Source organism: Sciurus carolinensis, chromosome 5 (assembly GCF_902686445.1).
Source record: "Sciurus carolinensis chromosome 5, mSciCar1.2, whole genome shotgun sequence".
Taxonomy (NCBI): domain Eukaryota; kingdom Metazoa; phylum Chordata; class Mammalia; order Rodentia; family Sciuridae; genus Sciurus; species Sciurus carolinensis.
The window spans coordinates 44013129-44036267 of record NC_062217.1 but is presented as its reverse complement, the minus strand read 5'-3'; the positions used below and the strand labels follow the sequence as shown (position 1 = coordinate 44036267).

Here is a 23139-nt window from a genome sequence, read left to right as displayed (position 1 = left end):
GCTACCCTATGACCTAGCACATGTATTTGACCAATGAGTATTAATATCACAAAATACTGTAGAATATATGCAAAAGAAAGTTTATAGCAGCTTTATTCACAAAAGCCCAACCCAAATGCCCCAAAACAGAATATTAAAATTACATACACAGTCTCAAAATTGAGTTCAGTACAGCAATAAGAACAAAACAATTTTCAACTACATATAATATGGATAGATCTCACAAAATAATTTTCAGCCCTAGAAATCACATAACTAAGACTACAGACAGTATAATTTCATTACTATAAAGTCCTAAGAACAGGCAAAGTAAATTTATGATGATAGAAATCAGAAAAGGGGTCATCACTAGGGAAGCACTGAAGGGAAAACTTAAAAGCTTTGTGAGGTAAAGATGTTCTGTATATTAATCTGTGTGGAGATTACACAGATGTGCTGGAATCTGTGTGCATGCATGTTTATGTATGTAAAACCTCATCAAGTTTTGCATTTAAGATTTACATACTGTAATTATATTACAAAGTCAATAAAAAGTAAACAAAATGAAAAATTTGAAAAAAAAATTAATGAAAGTGAAAGGCAGAGTAGTGGAAAGAGTATCTCATACACTGCCAATGAGAGAGCAGACTGGTCCAGTTTTTATGACAGATGTTTGGCAGCATCTATCAATATTATAAACACTCATACTCTTTAACTCAGCAAATCCATTTTGAGGAATCCATCCTTAGAAATATTTGTATAAAATATTTTATGTACAAAGGCAATAATGGTCACTTGTTACAAGCTAAGGATTCATAAAAATTTAAATATTTGTCATTAAAAAATTGGTTAAAACAAAAAACAAAAGGACTGGGACATCAGTAACCTTCCCTATACATCTTTAAAGAATGAAGTTTGTGATCAGGATGGTGGCTCATGCCTGTAATCCCAGTTCTTTGAGAGCCTGAGGCAAGAAGACTGTAAGTTCAAGGCCAGACTGGACCCTGTCTCAAAACAAAAAAATAAAAAGGGCTTGGGTGTGGCTCAGTGGCAGAGTGCTTGAGCAAGTCCCTGGGTTTAATCTCTAATACTACATAGAATAATAATAATAATAATAATAATAAAGAGATTTGTTATGTATTAATATTGGATGATCTCCAAGTAAAATTTTTAATATGTTTAAAAAAAAATGCAATAGTGTCAAAAATGGAATTAAAAAAAAAAACCTTATCTTTCATTTATGTCCTATACAAACAGAGGCTCTCTGGAAAAATAAACTGCATTGCCTCTGAGAAAAAGATTAGCTGGGAGACAAAAATTAAAAGGACTTGTTCACTATATCATCATCATATCTTTTATAAAAAGTAAAAAAAAGTTACTAAAGCAAAGATTTCAGAATTGGGAATGTAGAGATTTTAAGAGTTTGGTTTTTGCTCCTTTGTATAACTTACACATATTCTCAGTTAAAATGAGCACTGAGAGTGCAAACAATATTAAAGAACTTACCCATACTGTGTCGTTGTCAATACTTCTCCTCTCTTTTCCCTTTCAAGTTTTAACTTTTTCTTCCTTTCAATATTAGCCAGAGTTGGGTAATTTCTAGAAAATAAAAGAAGTTAATTATAAAAGTGGTTTTTGAGTACAACTTTAAGCAACTAAGTAATACTAAATTTAGAAATTTTTAATGACTAAAAGTAAATCAACATAAATCTTCAATTGCTTCTAGAATTTTTTAGAGGGAAGAATGTAAACTATAACAATGTTACTCAAAGTGTAGACCAGTTGCTGCTTCTACAACTTGGTAAGTAGTTTATGATAGAATTTTTTAAAAAATATATAATGTGCTTGAACTGATCTAATTATGTCTATCTGGCATGTACCTACAATTATTCTAAGAAAAAAATTTAAGTCTATTCAGTTACTTATGCAAATATATGCTAGATACTCTCAAAGTTACCAAAATAAGTAAGAGACAGTTCTCAAAAAACTATCTCTCAGGAAGAACAGGAAAAGCTCGAGAACAGCTGTAACATTAAAGATTTGGTGGGTGGGAAGGAAAGATTATATCAAATGGAGAAATTCAGGAAGAAAGGAATTTGAAGGAAATTGGTCTTATGCTGTGAACAGACAGCAACCATAAGGGAAAGCTTCAGAGTGTTCTAAGTAGAGCAAACAAAATAAACAAACCAAGACCTCAGAAAGTCCAAGAGATACCCAGGGAATAACTTTCTATGAAACTTAAAATAGTTACAGGCAATCAGACTGGAAAGGGAGATCCAGGCCAAAGTTTATATTTAAGACAGCAGGTGATGAGAAGCCACAGAAAGTTATGAACAGGGAGAGATATGTATGAGGCTGTGATTAAGATGCAATCTGACAGCAATATGCAAGATGAATTGCTATTCTTTGTTTCTTGGCACAGCTGTGTGGAGATATAGGCCCCAAACTCTGATATGGAAGGAGATACAGCATTGCAGTATAAAAAACACAAAAGAAGGGGAACACACACCGCTCTCACCACTCAGCCTGGCTGCTCATCAGGGTAAATTTTGAGAAATATCAACAAATTGTGTTCTGCTATTGTTTCTAGGATACTTCTCCACCTTTTTCTTCTGAACAGCTGCATGACTAACTTGAGTAGCACAGACAATACAATACAAAGCCTATGGGTTAGCCACACTGGAAGAGAGGAATGGAAACAGCACTGGTAAGTGGTGAAGTAATCAGAAAAAAAGGTGATGAATTTCAATAAGGACAGTGCGAAGCAATACATCCAGCCAAGAAAAATAACTTCCATAAATAAAAGATGATGAATGTCCAGGCTATAAATAAACCTAAAAGGAAAAGATCAAGGTCACAGGAGATAAAAATCTAATAGCAAGTCAGCATTATACGACCATACTTTTAGAAAGCACATATAATCTAAGGTTATATGAAGTGGAATCTGGTTCTTGTTCAAGAGTGAGCTCTTCTTCCCATGTTACTCAAAAACGGTTAGTATTCTCAAGGCACCGTGTCAGTTCAGTTGAAAAGGAATGCTGAGGAAAAATAAAACTTGGAAGAGATTCAGAAGAGACTCCAAGATGATTAAGAGGGTGAAAAATAAAACCTCTGAAGAAAGATGAAAGGAATTATTTGCAGTCTCTAAGAGATGAAAAGTGACAATAAAATAGTCTTACAGGGAGGATGGCAGCCAGCTGTTCTCAAACTGAAGATAGAATATGCAGAAGCAGAGATGATGAGAAAAAATAGTGATGATTTTCACAGGTCCCACAGTGGTTGGACAGGGAACTCAGAGATCCTCAATCTTGCCACAATTCTCAAGTTCTCTTATTTGTCCTTATGGTGTTTCCTTAGTTATTTTTATCGGAAGTGCTGTAGATGCTTAACACGATGGGCCACACAGTAAACAATACAATTTGTATTACAATGCATCTTGTACAGGTAAGCGGATGCTAAGTATGTGCTTATCAATGGTAAAGAATTTAAACATTTGCTATAGAAAGTGGATTTTTAAGATATAAGAATTACCTAAATGAGGGCTGGGGTTGTAGCTCAGTGGTAGAGCACTTGCTTCACATGTGTGAGAAACTGGGTTCAATTCTCAGCACCGCATATAAATAATAAAATAAAAATCCATTGACAACTAAGAAATATTTTAATAAAAAAAAAAATTACCTAAATGAGACATTAAAGATGCTATGGAAACTTGCTGGTAGAAGGCTTTTAAAATTTGTTCTGGCAGATTAAAGTATCATATTTCTAAAGCTAAGGAATCTTTTAAATATCCCTTACAAAGTTATAAGATTCTCTTTTTCAGTGCTGAAATTAATCAAATTCTCTTCCAAAATTTATATCATTCTTATTTACAAAGAACCCAGAGCTAAAAACTAAAGAATACAAAGATACTAAAAAACAAAATTATCCCAAAAGAAGGGACACCAGAAACACAAGAGCCACTCACACGCACCAACAACAACCAAGAAGCCCTGGTCCACCAAACAGATAAAAGAATAAGGGAAAGTAAAGAGCTCGGTAAAGGATACAGTTCAAATGCCTGAAGAACACAAAATAGCAAAAACAGTACTAAAAATCATAAATTATGTCTTACATTGCATAATTATATACAGATAAAAATTGCTCCAATATCTCCTGTTAGAGAAGAATGCTATGAAGTTATAAAGATGTGACAAGGGATATTTCCAGTTTCCCTATATTTTTATCTACTTAAATAACTAGTTCTCCCTCAACTCCTATCTTTCTTCAATATCCCAAGAATTGGTCTTGACACCAAATGCTCCTCTTCTTTTTCCCTCTTTCATTTCTTACCTCCTCTTTGCCATCCCCTTGCCTATACCTTAAGTACTACAGAGCTCATAAACAGGCAAAACTGCACCAACCATTATTTCAGCATTTATCATTCTAGTCACACTATTTTCTCCAACTTTTTCCTCATTCTCAAATTACTAACCACTCATTGACTTTTCTCCTAGGCTTCTCTGAAAAACAAGATCCCTCTTTACCCTCACTGAAACACGCTGCCTCAACATCAGGATATACTATTGCATTTCTATTTCAAAGACTTTCTGAACTCCAGAAAGATGGAGCTTTGTTAAAGAGCAGAACGCCTCTGTTGGAATTCTGCATGAACTAGGAACACAAAAGGATCTCCTGGGTCACAGTGAGTACTGAAATAAAATTACACAACTACTCCACCTAGTGGACTCCCTATGAAGTATGTGACACTGTTTCCAAAAGCAAGGTTTTGGAAACATTATCTCTACTACTCATTACCTAATGCCAAATCATGTAGCTTTTGTATCTCATAAGTCAGGAATTAAGAAAGAATCACCTTTTCCCAAAAAGGCATATATTATTTTGTGTTTTTCAAGCTATTAAATGAAAGTTTTGTGGTTTTTAAACACAGTGGGCCACTGAGTTGGCTAATTTGAAAAAAAAATGATGGATAAAAGACAAAAACATGTGTTTTTTAAAGATAAAGAGGCAATAAACAAAGCAAACTTTTACAGAGTTTTTCCAACTTTAAAATTTTTATTCTGGGAAATATTTTGCAAGTTTTTTCTAACACAGCAACTACATGAAGACTTTATCTTTTCTGCATGTCAAAGAGTACAGTGCGTTCCTCACAAAGAATGTTGTTCTTCACAAGAAAGATAAAGTTCTAAGAAACAGAATTATTCTGAAATGCCAATGTGGAATTCACTCTTTGTAGAAGTTCAAGTAACATTTTTTTAGAAACTGAAAATATTAGAAACCTAGAAAGTATGTATTCATAATAGATTTTTTTTTTTAAATAGGTGGGTGTGGTGGTACATGCCAGTAATCCCAGGAACTGAGAACACCGAGGCAGGAGGAACACCAGTTTGAGTACAGTTTGAGTACAGAAACTTGGCGAGAGATCTTGTCTCAAAATAAAAACTAATAAAGGGTTGGGGATATAGCTCAGTGGTAAAGCACCCCAGGGTTCAATTCCTAGTACCAGAAACAAAAAACAAATAAAACTGCTGGTGGGGAGAGCATTTTTGAGAAATCTATCAATCATACCAAAAGAAGAGAAATATTTTCCATATTTTCTATTAATGAAACAACATAAACACTTCAGAATATGTTAAGAGCAAAAATTTGGGAAAGAAGATATGGAGGAAGCTTAAATGAATTCACCAAGTGTAAAAAGATATTATCAGAGCACTTTTTTTTTTTTGGTACCATGGATGGAACCCAGGGGCTTAACCACTGAGTCACATCCCCAGTCCTTTTTTGTGTTTTATTTAGAGACAAGGTCTCCCTGAATTGCTCAGGGCCTTGCTAAGTTCCTGAGGCTGGCTTTGAATTCACGATCCTCCTGAGCCTCTGGGATTACAGGCATGCACCACTGTACCAGAGCACCTACTAACAAGGCTACATCACAGGTACAAATAAACCTCATCCAAAATTGTCATCCTCACGCCAATTTCCTCATTCTCTTTAAGCACCTATAAAATTCACAATTCTGTAATTCTACTTTTCACTAAATATACTGCCCATTCCTTTTCCAAGGCATTTCTGATTCTGTCACAGTGTGCCCTTAGTCCACACTCTGGAAGCTAGAGCTAGATATCTCCTCAAGTCCACACTCTGGAAGCTAGAGCTAGATATCTCCTCAAGTCCACACTCTGGAAGCTAGAGCTAGATATCTCCTCAAGTCCACACTCCGGAAGTTAGAGCTAGGTATCTCCTCAACCTCCATCTATCTTTCCTTCATGAAAAGAATCACTAATAAGTATGGTAAACACTTGCTCAAATCACTCCTTTATTCAGAATTTGCTTCCAGAGTTCACTTACAGTTTTGAAATTCAACAAGCTTCAAACTATGCCACCAAGCTCCAAGGCAAACACTGACAACAGCATGTTCTTCTCTCTTCCTTAACCATTTTGTCTGGGGACATTCCATCAACTCCACTGCCACAGAAGGTGGCAAAGCATCCTACTTGTAGTCAGTGAAATCTACATAGAAATCTCCTAGTTAGAGTTAAAAACAAATCTATTGCTTTCCCAATGAAAAGGGGAAAACTGGGCTGTATCCTTTTGCCTCTTTCTTCTTTCTGCCTAAAATGTGGGTTTAACATGTGGATAGGTAGGAAGCTTCTGCTGGGCAAGATAAAAACAAACAAACAAACCTATTAAAGAACAATGAGAGAGCCTATGCCCAACAGCAACAACAGCAGCCCTGCTTTTTTGGGGGCAGGGGGTGAGAGGATAAGGAGACCTCTCTGCACTACACCATGGTTGTAAGGTTCCATTTCCTGGATCATGATCCTAAATGACGCAAGCACCACTACACCCAGCTATTCCCTTTAGTCTGAATACTTCTCATGCTCAAAAGGCATTTCTTAGCCTAAAATCCCTCCCACTAAAAGATTTGGCAGTTTCTTTTAAAGGTAAACACATATTTACGCTCTGATGAGCCATTCTACTCTCAGGTATTTATCCAAGTCAAATAAAAACATATATTTGAAACAAAAATTATGTATGAATGTTTATAAAGGCATTATAAAGGTCAAATACTGGCATCAACCCCCAATTAGGAAAAAGATGAATAAACTGATACAACCAAACAATGAAACAAAAAACTTTTTTTTCCTACATCTCCCATTGGAGTAATAGTCTTAAAGGCAAGAGCCCACTCCTGTTTGTTTTTGGTGACCTTGATCATAAATAGCAAAATCTTTGCTCTTTCAAATACAGAATATTTACCTCAAATTTCAAGCTAAAATACTGTCAAGAAGTTATTCAAGGATTCAATAATTTCCATTAACACATATTCAAAGGTTGCCCAGATCTCTTGCTAACATTAGAAAATCAAACTAGTCTTCTACAAGGGACTGTCATATAAATACACGCTACCGAAGCTAGTTTTTGCCTTCAAATAATAATCTCAAGTTTTTCAAGTCAGTGGAAATTTTTTCCTTTTAGCACATGTTGCATAAAACCACAAGGGGGCACAGTTTACATTCAGACTGGGAAAAGCTACTTAAAGCAATGCATTCAAAGAGATCAACTTGGTTTTTTTCAGTGGTCTGTTCTGTGTTGAGAATTTAATGCTAAAAACTCCAGCATTTTAAGTGCTATTAGTCACATTACTGTCTTACAACCATAATAACTATTAACACATTTTTGCCCTACTTCTCTAAAAACAATCTATTGTTCAAAATGACTTAAAAAACACAAATTTCAGCAAGATTTCTCTAATAACCTACTTATATGTAACAAAATAGAATTACAATCAAAATAAAATAATTTAAAACCCCATTTAAATTTATTAATATTTATAAGCATCCCTTATATCTCCATACTCTGGAACATTAAAAGTCATGTAAAAGATATTATTATCTTTCTAATTCTTACAATTTATTCAAGGATGAAAAATAAATGCCAAAAGTTTGCCAACAGGGCAGTAAGAGACATCTATGTTAAGTGGGCAGAGAGGGACACCACACTGAAAGAAAAGGAAGACATTCCTTTGGAAAGTGAGGGGGGGGAAATATTCCCCAACATGGCAAGATTTCTGCTGGGCTAAGAGCAGTGATGAGAACGTCAAAGGTTCAAAAGATAAAATTTTCTAGAAGCATTTGCAAAACTAAGAGGTCAAGGACTAGGGATGTAGCACGGAAGAGTAGTTCCCTAGCATGACTGAGGCCCAGGGTTTGATCCCCAGTATGAAAAAAAAAAAAGAGAGAAAGAAAACTGAGAGGTTAAAAAGTCTAAAAAACCTGTATGAGATATGGTAAGTAGCAAGTTTGGTTGAGACCCAAAGTTTCTGTAAGTAATAATGTGACAACAATAAAAAAATGACAAGTTAGCTCACATTATAGAATCCCGAGTACCAATTTTAAGGAGCTTTGATTTCATTGTTATTTTAGCTTGAGAAGATAAATTCATTTAACAAAAATTTTAATTTATATTACACAGTCACCTGTATAAAGGCACATACACATAATGAACATTTAATTTTCTACCACAAAAGAACAAATACAAAGAAAAAAACAAAACTTCTCATTGTCAAGTTAAGTTCCTTAAGTCAGCTAACACTGATGGGCATTCACTTGCAGAGTACATTTTAATTGTGTGGTTCTCTGGAACAGGATATAGAAAGTCCTTACACTGAGCCAAGGCCAAGATTGCTAGGTGAGTGAGATAAAGGACAATAGATAATGTTACTTAAGGGAGTTGAGACACCAACAAGAGTGGCTGAAGTGAGCTCTGTTGGGTAAGGCAGTGAAGAGAGAAAAGGAGTGCAAGAAAGAAGATAAAAAATATTTAAGGGATGGGAAGACTCAACTAGTCCAAACCCAGGCAGAGGGTAGCAGTGAGAGCTGGGTAGATGGGTGAGAAGGGACAATCAAAAAGGAGTACGTCCAACTTGAAAATGCAGTGGGTGGCTATAAAGGTTAAGTGGCTGAAACTGCATAGTGGTGAAGAACACTGGAAATCTGAAGGTTAAAAGGTGGCGAATGAGTTCAAACTATACATACTACCTTTGCAGCATCTATCATGCCAAGAGTAGGTGGAAAAGACAACCTCTCTTGTTAAGAATTACTGGGGGTGGATGTTAGAATCGAAGAGAGACAGATGGCAGGAAGCTCACAGAAGGACCAAGGAGTAATCATCTGGAATCCCTGTCAAGGAGGCTGAACATACGTCACAAAATCAACTGTCACTTTTTGTTCTTGTTTTATTTGACCTTTCTGTAGCAATCTGAATTGGTAATCAAATCTCTCTTCTTGAAATTCTCTCTTCCACTGGTTTCCATGATAGGAAGTCCTATTTCTTATGCCTGTCTGGCTCTCACTCAGCAGACTTATTGGTCTCTATTAGACCTTTAAATGTTGGAAAGGCTCAAGATTCACTGTTAGGCTACCTTCTCTTTCTCTCTCTCCTCCTTCCCTCCCCTCCCACCATCCTCATCTATTCCAATTCACAGCTCCATTATTCAAAATGGAGCCCACCAAGTATTAACGCCTACTCAACATCTTCAAGCACAGTAGATTTCTTTACATTTGTTAAACTGATTTCATCTTAGCCAGCTAAAATAACAATGAAATCAAAGTGTTCAAAACGAACCCTGTCCCCTTCCAGTGTACCACCTTTCACTGAAGTGCTCAGACCAGAAACTTGGAAGTCCCCTCAAAACCTCTCTCCTTCTCAACCTCATAACCATTCAATCACCAAGTACTGTCTATTTTCATCTCCCAAATGTTCTGAACCCACCAGTTCTCTGCATTCCTGCAATGGACCTTTTTAAAGCCTCTATCATCTCTTATCTATACTTACAGTTCCTTGAACGTGCCAATCTCTGGTCACTACTCCCTGCCTACTCCTTCTCTTTTCCTAGTTCTGAGTTTAGTTCAACCTCCTTTGGTCATGGAAAACCCTAATCTTCTAGACTAGATGAGGTCCTCTTCCTCTTAAATGCCGAAAGGGAAGAAAAGTGGGGGACTGTGGGAAAGGGCAATAGTCATGTAGTAGAAGTTGTTTACCATTAATTTAATAGTGGTTCCATGTTTCCCCATTTATGTGAAAATTTAATTTATACAACCACTGAACTAAAAGAATCAAAGGTGGCAAATCTGGAGTTCATTTCCAGCTTTCCTTAGGTAAGCCTGAAACTTGAGAGACCCAATAAGAATTTAATAACTTCAGTTGCTTTATAATCCTTGCTGATTAGTAACCATTTCATTTCCCTCAAAAGAATTAAACATTTATAAAAGGAGAAAGCACCACTTAACTGTACTGTCCTCCAACTGATCAAGTCAGAGATAAACATCAAGGGGGAAAAAAAAAAAAACCCTAGTGTCTTAATACGCCCCTTCCACCCAACTAGCAGGACACAATCTTCAACACCATCATTGTCAGCTGGTTTCCCTAAGAATTACCTCTGAAGTCTTAAAAAGCAATAACTAACTTCTTCACAGAATCTAATGCTTAAAATTGGTCATAGATAGCAAAATCTTCTCAAATTTCAAGCTAAACTGTCAAGATAAAACTCAAGGATCTCATCATTTCCATTAACATGCATTCAAAGGTTGCTGAGATTTCTAGCTAACATTAGAAAATCAAACTAGAAACCAGCTGGTAACATCTGGCACATTACTACCTATAAAAGTGGATTTAAACTAAAAGCTTCTAAATTACAAAGGGCAAATGGAACTTGCTAGTCCAAAGAGTTTTAAGTATCTTTCTTGAACTTTAAAAATAACTTCTCTCTTTTTCATCTTAGGCTCTCATTTTTTAATTCCATGAAAATAGCATTTGACTTTAAAAGTACACTGATCATTAGAATAGTTGAGCCTTAGTCGTCTGCTTCAGGATGAAGTATCTGAAAAGAGTAAAACAGAACCCTGATGGGATTTTTCATAAATATATTCTAGCTAGACATCAACTAAACTTTCTTCCCTTATAAGTATAAAACCACAAGCCACATCAGTTCAGTTCAAATTTCTTAAACTTTAATTACAGAAATGAATTTCTGGTCTTTTTATAGTTAAGGGCAAATACATGTATACCTTATTCATTGCTGTATCCCCTTGGCCTAGCACATAGCAATCATTCAAAAATTCTGTAGTGAATAATCAAAAGAATAAACGTAGCAAAGTATTATACACTTTAAAAATAAGAGCGTCACCCATTACTGTCTCAGTCACTGAACATCTAATAGGTGGCTTATAGTAGCTCCCTCTCAAAGAGTACAGTCCAATTATGAAATATTTGTTATCTACACAGAATTCTTATTAAGTCTCCCCAAGCAAACTACATTCAGTAATAATCTCATATAATACTAGCTTATAGTCCTGCTCCCTAGCACTATTATTATAAAGGAATTCAATGAATTTAACTACACTTATAAAAATTACATGCCTATTTTTAAATCAAATAACAATATTCTCAAAGTCACTGTGTACCAACTCTGAACAACAAAATCAGAACTAGTCATTTTCAGCTGAATATTTATAATGTTATATAAGACCAAAATTCCTTTTACAAGTTATTAAGTTCAGACTGGTCATTATTTTGAAGAACCCAGTCTTGCCAAGTACAAGAAAGTTATTTCACAAGTTCTGAACTCTTTACTCACTTTCTTCTTTCTTCCCTCCATCTTGCAATCTCCTCCGGGGTGTCTAACTTGATCTTCTTCATACCAGGAGCATGCATCTAGGGGCAAAAAGCCTGCTGAACACCAGGAAGCATATTGTGTGCTTTTGACTAATTGGGAAACTTTGTATCAAACATAAATTTATAAGCAGAAATAAACTAGAAACTAAGTTAAGAAGGCTTTATCCATCCTTATTATGACTTCTCCTTTAAAGGAAAAGGAATGATTTCTCATGTATTTAAATTAATGTTATTGATAGGGAAAAAAAGGAGTAACATAACTATAGTTATAAAGCCAATGTATAATCTATTTTCTCAGTTGATGTTAAATATCCAAATAAATAATATACCAAGCAAAATTGAGGGTGGCAAAAATGAGTAGATATAATGAGTAAATATAAAAATTTTAAGTACCAAGTTATAGGAAAACCAGCACAGAATTTAGACTCAAGGAACTCCAACGCAAGTATCTTAGGCAAATTATGTATTCAGTCTGTTATATTAGGCCAATACTTACTTACTTCACACAGTAGTTTGTGAGGATAAAATTAAGAGATGTAAAACTCCCTTACAAAGTAAAGTACTTCATAAGTATTAACAAAGTAAAATACTCCATAAATATTATTTCTTATTAGACCAAGTGAATAAAAAGCTGTGAAAAGAACAGCTTTATAAAACAAGAAGAGCATGTATCCAAAAAAAAGGTTAAAAACACAAAAACTTACATTTCTCCAATGAAACTGGACAATCTTCTCATGTGCAGTAAAAGAGCAATCTACTTCAGGACACTGTAACAGTTTTTTAAAAAGACTATTTAATGTTTTCCACACTAAATTTATCCTACATAAAGAGATATATTCTGATCATGTTATATACTTATCTATCTATATGGCACTATCACTTTGTTCTTATGTCAATAGCAAAACAGAGATCACTCTAAAGCACAACTATATTTAAAAAGAAAAGATGGTAAGGTGCAGTGGCACATGCCTGTAATCCCAGCAACTCAGGAGACTGAGGCAGGAAGATCACAAGTTGGAGGCCAGTCTGGGCAATGTAGCAAGACCTCATCTCAAAATAAAAATAGCTCAATAGTATAGTAACCCCTGGGCTAAATCCCTAGTAGCTCAAGGTAGAGCACCCCTGGGTTAAATCACTAATACCACGAAAACAGAAAAAGAGGAGAGAGAGGGGGAAGAGGGGAGAGGAAGAGAGAGAGAGAGAAGGGAGGGAGGGAGGGAGGGAGGGAGGAAGGGAGAAAGGGAGGGAGGGAGGGAGGGAGGGAGGGAGGAAGGAAGGAAGGAAGGAAAGAAAGAAAGAAAGAAGGAAGGAAGAAAGGGAAAGGGAAGGAAAGGAAAGGAAAGGGAACATTCTCAAAGTACTTAGCACAGTACCATATTTCATTTACTTCTCTTATCTACTTGGGTAAAAAACATGATATTAGCAATGCTATAAAATGTGCTAAAGTTGAAAGGTATTTCTATAAATGAAGAGAGAACTTTTTCAAACTAAGAACTTTCTTTTTTTTAAAACATTCTGGATAAAATTTTTCAAAAAATACTTAAGATCCAGAGCATCTTCATAGGGTGGTGAGCTAAGGTAAATTATAATGCAGTTAAATAATCAAGGTCATCCTTAACTTTGACCTTGAGCCTTAACCTCTTTAAGGGAAAAGGACCCAGAAAGATACACAGGTAAATGAGAGGGGAGAACTTAGCCTTTTAACAAGCAGTGGAGGTGCTCATATTCAAAGAGCTGCCACCCCTTTCTTATGAAGTGCCATCTTACTATCCCTGAAGCAGCAGGCATCCCACTCTCAAACCACAAATTCCAGTGCCACTATCTCCATTCATCAAGTCATCAAAGAACATTTCTACAACTACAAACTTTTAAGGAACACAGGCTCCAAACTTCTACCAAAAATATAAATAAAAGGCCATTTTGCTACATAAATTTCAGAACAACCAAGGAAACCTACTTTTGTATGTTCAGACATGTGTTTGTCATACTTTTCTTGATTTTTAAAGCCACGGTCACAAGTATCACAAAAAAAGTGAAAAACTGGTTCCTTTCTTTTCTGTAAACAAAAACAAAGAGGGATTAGGATTTTGGGGAAAAATCTTAAGTCAATAATAAAAATGTAATTATATCCACCTAGTAATATATATTTGCAAGATGTAACTAGATGTAAATCTAACTAGAGCTAATGTAAACTATAAGTCAATTTTGAATTGGCAATCTAATTAAGACTCAGTACAGCATGTCGAAGGATCTAAAAATAAATACTTAAGGCAAAATCAGCATTTCATCTTTTAGATAAAACACTATTTCATGAATTTTTAAAAAATCACCGGAAGGGGAAAGAATCATTTAGGTCACTGTGTTCTGATTCATAATTTGCTATTTTCATACTTAAATGTAACAAAAAGCTTATTATAATGATAGCATATATAGAAATGGAACTCAATTCTTTAATGCTGGGATTACATTTTGTTAATATAAGCCACAAAGTATTCATGTCAAAATGAAGGACACTAATTTCATGCTATAGACAGGATTCAACTCATGCTAAACTAATGCCATTATTTATAGATTTTAAATTTGAAAAATAAGATCTGTAAGCTATATTAGAATAAAGGAAGCCTATCTTAATATATCATTATGCTTCTGAAATATAACCAAGAGTCACTGCTCACTTTTTAAAATGACATTTTCATAGAAATGATAGATACCCACTTTTGAAAAAACTGAAATATTAAAATGAATTAAAATGAATATAAATAACAGTTATAGCACAAAAATCCTATTGAATTTCAGAAGATACTTGATACATACAAGATAACTAAATATAAACTATTCTAAGTTGTAAACATTAAATTAACCTGATTTTAATGCAAGACAAACAGAAGGTATTGCTTTTTTATTATATTATAGAGATATACATTCCTAAAAGATGTATGTTAAAAAACATTGTGAAAACAAAAGGTTTGTGTCATTATAATGTGTTTTTAAATACATACTTTCAACTTTATCAGAATAAATTTGGACTTCCAATCTCCCAAAATTCCACCCCTCATTTCTCAATCTGCTCGTTTTTAAATTATCAAATTTTAATAACATTTACAGTATTTGTACTTACAATTCTCAATTATTTTTACTCCTAATATTGTATTGAAATATTCAATGTTTTCTTTTTCTATAATTTCTCCATTTATTTTTCAAAACAACTTTGCATTAAGGGTTTACTTACAGCTAAGATCCTTAAAAATCCTTTTGGAGCAAAGCTCTACTCTGTCAGTAATGAACGCAAAAGGTTGAAATAGATATTTCAGAAACAAAAGATGAAGCAGTAACAGAGGAACCAAAGTGTTACATTCAAGAAATCTTAGAAATACCTTTCTTTTCTGTTTTTTACCAGGAGAGAAGTTAACGCTAGTGCATTTTGCATCATATTTTGGTGGAAAATAAGAATGTTTAACTGAAAAACAAAAAGATCGATTAATGTTTGCAACTGTACAATTATTTACAATTTACTATTTAATGTACATCACAGATAGTTGAGTAAAAACACTGGAAAACTACCCATTTTAAGAAGAATCATAGTTCAAACAAATTATAAAAGATTATCACTAGTTAATGATTTTTTCCGACACACAAATACTGGTGAGTTTACATGTCCATATACGTGTTAGGCACCTAAGTATAGGAATGAACACTCTAAAACTGATGCAATCCTTTTGAGTTATTTTAAATATTAGAAATGTAACCAGTGAAACCCCTAATCCCCATCCTCCAGCATCAATTTCACACCAGGCAAACAAAAAGTTGTGAAATACATCTCCTTTCAAATCCCACCCTTTCTAATCCCTTCCATTCTCATTATCAAGACATGATTCAGAAAACCTGATCTTTCACCTAGGTTACTCTGCCAGCTTCCTAGATTATCTTCCAGTTCCTAACCCCTCTCTTTCAACAGACCTTACATTTTGATATCACAAAAATATTTCTCCAATCATATCAAATGGGTCAAAAATATGCAAATAAGGGGGGATATAGCTCAGTGGCATAGTATTTGCCTAGTATGTGTAACGCCCTGGGTTCATTCCCAACACTGCCACCCACCAAGATCCCAAATGTGCAAATGGCTTCCTAAAGTGAGAATCCAGTTTATTTTCTCATCCCAACCTTTCCCCACAATTTCCACATACTCTGCTTCAGTCATACCACAACACTACAATCTCCAAAACTCATATTATACCGACACCTCTTTGACTCCACCAAAGAAGTATCTCTTCCCAAATTCTACACATCTCCCAAGACTTCTGAAAACTTCCCCCAATTTTCTCTGCACTCTAAAACTACCTTTTAATATGCCTCTATCATCCAACATACTGTGCTGTGATTTATACTTATGAACCTCAAATTTGACTTAGCAAAATCATATTCCTACATCCAGCATACAGTAAACACTGATTGTTTGGATTCAATTTAATGTATACTGGGTTTAATAATGAATTGGATGATGATTTTAAGTGAACAATCATGTGTCTTTAGATATAATCCACATGCTGATGATACCCAAATTTACAACTCCAGCCATAAGTTTGTCCCTGAAAGTACAGACTAATTGCAAACAGTTATTCAGTATCTCTCTTTAACACAAATATATTATAAGCTCAATTCCTGGTCTTCTAAATCTACTTCAGTTAATAGCAACTATTAACTATATCAGTTAATAGCAACTCCATCCTTCCAGTCGTTTGGAAAAAACTCTCTCATACACATCCTATCTTTCAGCAAATCATCTTGATCCTTGCTTTAAAATATATCTAGAATCTGACTATTTCTCATCACCCCCAGATCTCCACCCTGATCCAAGTCCCCAATATCTCTTGGAACAACTGCAATAACTTTCTAACCATCTTTCTTTCAGTCAATTCCCATCAACAGCCACAGTGATCCTCTTAAAACACAAATCAGACCATGTCACTCCCTGCACTACCAATCTCACAATAATAAAAGCCAAAGTCTCATCATCTACAAGAACCTACCAAGTCTGCCCTCAAGTTCTGTCCTCCACAAGGACCTACCAAGTTTGTTCTTCTCCCAATTCTTCTACAATTATATTCCAGGCTCAGTCTTCTATAACCACAGAAGTTTCCATTCAGATGTACAACTACTGCCTGAAAGCCTTCGCCATTAACTTTCCTTGTGCCTGAATTCCTACTCAGAAGTATGCCCAGTTCTGATCTCTCACCTCCCCGAAATCTGCTCCAATGTCCTCATCCTTATGAGTGCCAATGATATTTAAAATTGCACTATTATTCTTTCTCTCTCTTCACATCACTCATTACCTTCTAATACACATTTGTTTATTGTCTGTCTTCCTACACTAGGGAGATATTAAGTTCCACGAAGACAAGATTTTTGTTTTCTTCACTGCTATGTTCTCAGCTCCAGTTCTATGTTACTTAATAAATAGAGCTAAATTGAATGAACAGGCAGGGGATTCATTCCATTAGGGCATATATTTTAAGACATTAATTACCAGAGTCCAAGAGTAGAGGGCAGAGTGAAAAAGGGAAAGATGGAAATGGGATAGGATGGAAAAGAAAGCGGGATCAAGGGGCGGTACCGCGAGGAATCACAGCCTACCTGGAGGGTGGCGGGAGTTCTGATGCTGAGGGAAAACACCAGGAGACTGCCCCCAGGACCAAGATGTCGAAGCTTGGAAATTCCAGGCAGGCTGGCCACTGAGCTGAGGCTGAGAATCGAGAGGGGACTGGGCGTCGAAGGGGGGCTGTGCCCCGGGCAGAATCTGGGCATCAAAGGGGGGTGGCGCCCCGGAGAGAGACTGGACCTTCATGCGGGACTGCGCCTCCAAGGAATGCTCTGACCTGGCCGCGGGCGGCAACGAAGAAGGAGGCGGCGGTGGTGGTGGCAGCATTGCCCAGAACACCCAGTTGTCTCGCGGAGGGGCGGTGTCGCTCATGGGCCCCAACCTGGGAGTCAGTTCCGGGGCTGTAAGCCACCTTGTAGGACTCACGAAATCACTAGCTGGCTCTGCCATGCCACCCTCTTCCAAGCTGGGAGCCCAGCATGCGCCTCGGTAGCACGCCTTATACGTCACTTCCGTTACTGCGAATTTCACGGCTCAGCCAACCACAGGCTGGTACGTCATTGGTTGGCGCCGGAAGACTTCTAAGATCCGCGGAGCAGCCGGGGCTGCCTTTGGGGTAGATCTGACGCGAACCGATAAACTTGACTGGTGATCAGTGTCCGCCGCCGCGGATGGCCAGGGACCTCATCGGACCGGCGCTGCCGCCTGGTTTCAAGACCCGCGGAACAGCAGAGGACGAGGAGCGGGACCCAAGCCCGGGTAAGCGGCGGCGAGTCCTCTGCCCGCCGGGCCCATCTCTCCCTCTCTGACCCAACCCTGCTGTCTGAGAAAAGGTCTGGGGCATAGGAGGGCGGAGGAGTGGGGTGTGGGTGCCGGCCGCCGCGAGTTTATTCTCCTTCTCAAGCCTTACCAGTGAACAGTGGGAAGGAGGCGCCTCAGAAACTGAGCTTTGGCCTGATTATCAACGACGATGCATTCCCACTTGGTGCATCATATGCCCGATGCAGTGCTAATTGATCAATACACGTTCAGTCATTCAATCCTCCCAGCTACTGTATAAGGAAAAGATTATTATTCCCGTGTTACAAGTGGGGACACCGACAAGTGAAGCCAAGACATGCCCAGTTCACCCAGTTAGTCAGTGGTGGAGTCCATATTAGAACGGGGCTGGCCCCCTAGCTTCTTCCCAAGGTTGCTTTCTGACGTACAAGACCTTTGCAGAGGATCATATACCCTCTAACCCCGGATCTGCCTGCGTAGCCTCTCATTCTGTCCTTCCTTCTGACACACACATTTCAGTGCTCATACTAGTCTGAGTTTCTGCACAGTTCCTCAACGCTGTGCTTTCTTCTGGCCTTAGGTTGAACTTACGAGACATCTTGACAATCTCCTACCTATCCTTGAAGGCCTAACTTAAGTGTCAGCGAAATCTTTCCTAACTCTCCCACGCAGTACAATGCCTTCCTCTTTATCCTTAGGGATTTTCCTTGAGTAAGGTTGAAGAAAATGTAGGTGAATTCCACTGAGTGAATGTTCTGCAATTTATTTATCCATTTTATCATTGATGAACTTTGAATAGTTTCCATTTTTTGCCTGAACAAAAAGTTCTCCTGTGCATTGTGTAAGCTCAGGGGCACGGTTAGCGGCCAAATAAAATCCGACAGAAAGCGGCGGAAGCAAGCTTTATTGGAATTTGGCTCTCGGGCGAAATTCCCAGCCCCCGGGGCTACAGGTCAGGGTAGGGAGCTGGAGAAAATCGCTCGTGGCCCTGGCTGCTCAGGGTCTTTATAGGTCGGAATGGGCGGGGGTCTTGCTGAGTGACAGGTGGAGTTAAGGGTCAACAGGTGGATTTAAGGGTCAACAGGTGGAGTTAAGGGTCAGTGGAGTTTTCTTGTCCGTTTGATTGGTCACCGTTTGGCGCGCTGCCCTTGGTCTTAGTTGCTCCGCTCTCTCTCCTACAGTCGCCCAAATTCCGACCTACCACATTGTATTACATGTCTTATGGCAGACACTTCTAACTTCAAAGTACTATACCAATTTACCAAGCTTCTTTCTCAGTATTCTATGAGAATTCTCTGAGAATTCTAGTTGTCTCAAGTTCTCCATAATAGTTTTTTGTCCTTTTAATCTGATTTTTTTTTTTTTTTTTTTAGCAAAAATCTCATGGTAGTGTTAATTGACCACCTTTTCTTGTGTGTGTGTGGGGGGGGGGGGTTGTTTGTTGACCGTTTGGACATATGTACAGTCATTTGCTCATTTTTTCCATTGAGCTATTTGTCTTATAGATTTGTAGAGTTCTTTCTATAGTCTACATGTCACTTTTCAGATTATTTGTATTACAGTGGATAGAAATATACTCTTTCTATAGCTGCATTTTCACTCTCTCATTGGTATGTTTTGATGAACAGAAATTGTTAATTTTAACATATTCCAATTCACAATTTTTTTTCTTTTTTATAAGAGGACTTTCTGTATTCTGTTTCAGAATTTTTTTTCCTTCTCCAAGGTTAAAACGTTACTCTATGTGTTCTTCTAAAAGCTTTATTGTTTCAGCTTCCATGTTTGTTTTAACAGTACATCTGTAATTGATGTTTGCTTATGGTACAAGGTAGGGATGAAGTTTTTTCCTCCCCTGGGTCACTACTTGGCCTGGCCCATTTTTTGAACTAACTGTTCCTTTTCTGCTGCACTATAGTGTCATCACCTTCCTTAGAGTAACCAATATATGTGAATCTAGGTTGTTGTTGTTCTAGTAAAATATATGTAATCTGAAGTATATCACATTAACCATTTTTAAGCACTCAGTTCAATGGCATTAGATACATTTGTACTATTGTGTAACCATCACCATCATTCATCTCTAGAACTTTTCTCATTTTGCAACACTGAAACCTGTATCACTAAACAAAAACTCCCCATTTGTCCATCCCCCAGTCCATAGCAATCATCATTCTACTTTCTTTTTTTTTATGAAATTGTCATAATTATCTCATGTAAGTGGAATTAAGCATTATTATTTGTTACCGTTTCATAACTGTCTCATTTCACTTATCAAATTGTCCTCAAGTTTCATCCATGTAGCACATATCAGAATTTCCTTCAAGTGAGGATTCTTGAACCCAGTCTGATATCTGCCCTGTATTCCTCACACTCAGATAGCTTAGGGGAAAAAAAAAAATCACTGATAAGGGAGACCAGTTCAGAAAGGGAAGGAGACCACAGGTCTGAGTTGGAATGAGTACACTTTATTCAGATATATATTCTGGAAATTGACTGTTTGGAAATTTCCCCCAAGATCATGTCATGTAAAAACACTGGGGTACAAATATTTTCTTAAAGCCAATTCACATGTCCCAGATGCTCCTCTGCAAACCTAAGTGAAGCCTTGGCCATTTTGATACTAACTCTAATTCCTTATCTGCAGTGACTTTTACCTCCACTAATTTCAGCTGCATTTATAGTCACACTCTGGACCCTGTCTTACCACCAAAAACTTAAATTCAGATCTCATTGTCAAGCAACAACTCCTTATTCACCCATCATCCTCACTCAGTCACTCCCATTTCATTTGTCTTTTGTTTTTTAACCTCATTCAGCTGACCAGTCTGTCTTTGTATATTCTCCCTTAAATTATTTCTGTCCCTGATCCACTTAGACTCTAGGACCCTTCCACTTCCTTATTTCATTAAGTATTCTGGTAAACCCATCCAGCAGAAAAGAAACCCAGCCCTGGATCATTACAAATGTTAACTTCAGTAAGCCTATGTCTAGGCTGCCAAACGCTGCTAAGAGAAACTTCACACCTCCATAGACTATAGACTAATTAGACTAATGATACTAAAATTATAGTTTCTTCCCTAACTGTATTTTTAAGTCTGCCCAGGAATCATCATAGGTTTAGCTTAGCTCTCTTCACATAGCAACACTGGCTGCTGATGCTGCTTCTTTTTTTTTTTTTTTTTTTTTTTGTGTGTGTGTGTGTGTATGTGTGGTTCTGGAGATTGAACCCAGGGCCTTGCACATGCTGGGCAAGCATCCTACCACTGAGCTACATTCCCAGCCCACAACAATGACTTTTTAGTACCTTCTTTTTCTTTTCTTAAACTTTGTATCTCTCCCTGTGCTTCATTGAAATGATACAGGAGGATTACAACTTCCCAGATATTGGTTACAATAACTAAAAATGTTCCTGAATTTATTTTTGTCTTCCTTTGATAACAATGGAAGATATATACTATGTCCTTCTAAAGCAAATCCTTCCTTTTTACTCTGAATCCCTTCCTTGTTTTCAGGGCTGCACACCCTTAACATTTTACCAAAATGCTCGAATTTTTCCCATCTTTTAAGAAAATTCTACTTCATATCTCCCACTAGCTACTCTTCTTTTTCTCTTACTGTCTCTGGACGCTCCATTTTATCCTAACCCACTGTATCCTGGCTTCTGCTCTTGCCAGGCCACTGAGACTGCCCTCGTCTATTTCTCTGTAGAAATAAACATCACTTATTGCTAAATTCAAGACTACTTTTCATCCCTAATCTTGCTTGACCTCACAGCAGCACTTAACTCACTGATCCTTCTTTCCTCTCTTGGTCTCAGCCATCCCAAACACCTTTCTATTTTCTGGGAACTAGGCTCTTTTGCTTTCAGGGCTTGGCAGATACATTTCCTTCCGATTGGACAACTTTTCACTCAGTCCCCACCCACTTTACCCAGCTAACTCTGCCTTGTTTGGGGGCTTTCACTCAACCATCACTTCTTTTAGGAAACATTTTCTGACATTTCCATGCAAAGACTGGGTTTGGGACTCCTTGATATTTCTGTAACTTAATCATGTTATGGGGTTAGCACTTATCCTGTAAAGGACCAGATAGTAAATATATTTGGCTTTGCAAATTGACATGTATATAACAAGAGAAAACAAATGTTTACAGTTTTTTTTTTTTTTTTCCAGTACTGAGGATTGAACACAGGGGCACATTCCCACTAAGCTACATTCCCAACCCTTTTTATGTTTTATTTTGAGGAAGGATCTTGCTAAATTTCCCAGATTAGTAAACCTCCTGTGTCAGTCTCCCAAGTAGCTGGGATTATAGGCATGTGCCATTGCACCCAGCTCAAATTTCTACAAGTTTTTGTTGCATAACATAACATAACATAACATAGCATAATGGAATACATTTTTTACAAGTCTACTAATGAGAAGAATAGCATTGCTTTTAGGGGTGTAACATTTCATTTCATTGGGATTCAGAGTTGATGTCCCCAAACATCAAAATCAATTGCAAAAAAAGCCAATTGCAAATGTTCATGTGTTAATGCTGATTGTAATGAGATTTTATGTATTATACTGAGTCCATTTTTGTATGCATAATTCTGTGTGATAGCTGTTGCAAGGGAGATATAATGAAACCTTAAGCATGACCCCTATTCTCATGAAACTTGTAATGTTGTAAAATTACCATTGCAGAGGAATAACTTCTTAATCATAAGTGTCACTGCTTTAGAAAGGGTATGAAAGAGTTCATTATATGTACCTCAGATAATCTTTTAGACAATTTATATAGTTCAGAAGATAGATATTCATAAAAAAAGTGAAGCCAGGAATGTCCTTAATGTTATTTGGAAGTCAGTAATGTGGATTCATTTGTACTTTTAATATTCTTCTTTTTCTTTATTTTATATTTCTTTTTCTTTACTTTACCATCTTTTAGTAAGCTGCTGTTTCTTTATATAATAGTTATTTCTTTTGATTCAGCTCAAATAGAAATTAATGATTTGGCACATGTCTGTAATTCCAGCAACTGGGGAGGCTGAGGCAGGAGGATCACATGTTTGAGGCCAGCCTCAGCAACTTAGCAAGACCCTGTCTCAAAATTTAAAATAAAAAGTA

At 36.9% G+C, this 23139-nt stretch overlaps 2 protein-coding genes across 3 annotated transcripts in view; one reads left to right on the top strand and one right to left on the bottom strand.

Annotated features, from left to right (window-relative positions):
• The window catches only part of Nufip1 (nuclear FMR1 interacting protein 1), a 40379-nt gene extending 22660 nt beyond the window's left edge, over positions 1 to 17719 (bottom strand). Inside the window, exons 1-6 of the mRNA XM_047554601.1 lie at positions 17284 to 17719; positions 15024 to 15106; positions 13607 to 13705; positions 12354 to 12416; positions 11612 to 11688; positions 1486 to 1578 (exon numbers count right to left, since the gene is read on the bottom strand). Coding sequence (XP_047410557.1) covers positions 1486 to 1578; positions 11612 to 11688; positions 12354 to 12416; positions 13607 to 13705; positions 15024 to 15106; positions 17284 to 17698 — 830 coding nt within the window. The 5' untranslated portion in view covers positions 17699 to 17719. The remainder of the gene's footprint in view (positions 1 to 1485; positions 1579 to 11611; positions 11689 to 12353; positions 12417 to 13606; positions 13706 to 15023; positions 15107 to 17283) is intronic.
• Positions 17720 to 17823: 104 nt separating this feature from the next.
• Positions 17824 to 23139, top strand: part of Gpalpp1 (GPALPP motifs containing 1) — a 29724-nt gene continuing 24408 nt past the window's right edge. For both annotated transcript variants that reach the window (XM_047553139.1, XM_047553138.1), the window contains exon 1: positions 17824 to 18007. In XM_047553139.1, coding sequence (XP_047409095.1) covers positions 17920 to 18007 — 88 coding nt within the window. In that variant the 5' untranslated portion in view covers positions 17824 to 17919. The remainder of the gene's footprint in view (positions 18008 to 23139) is intronic.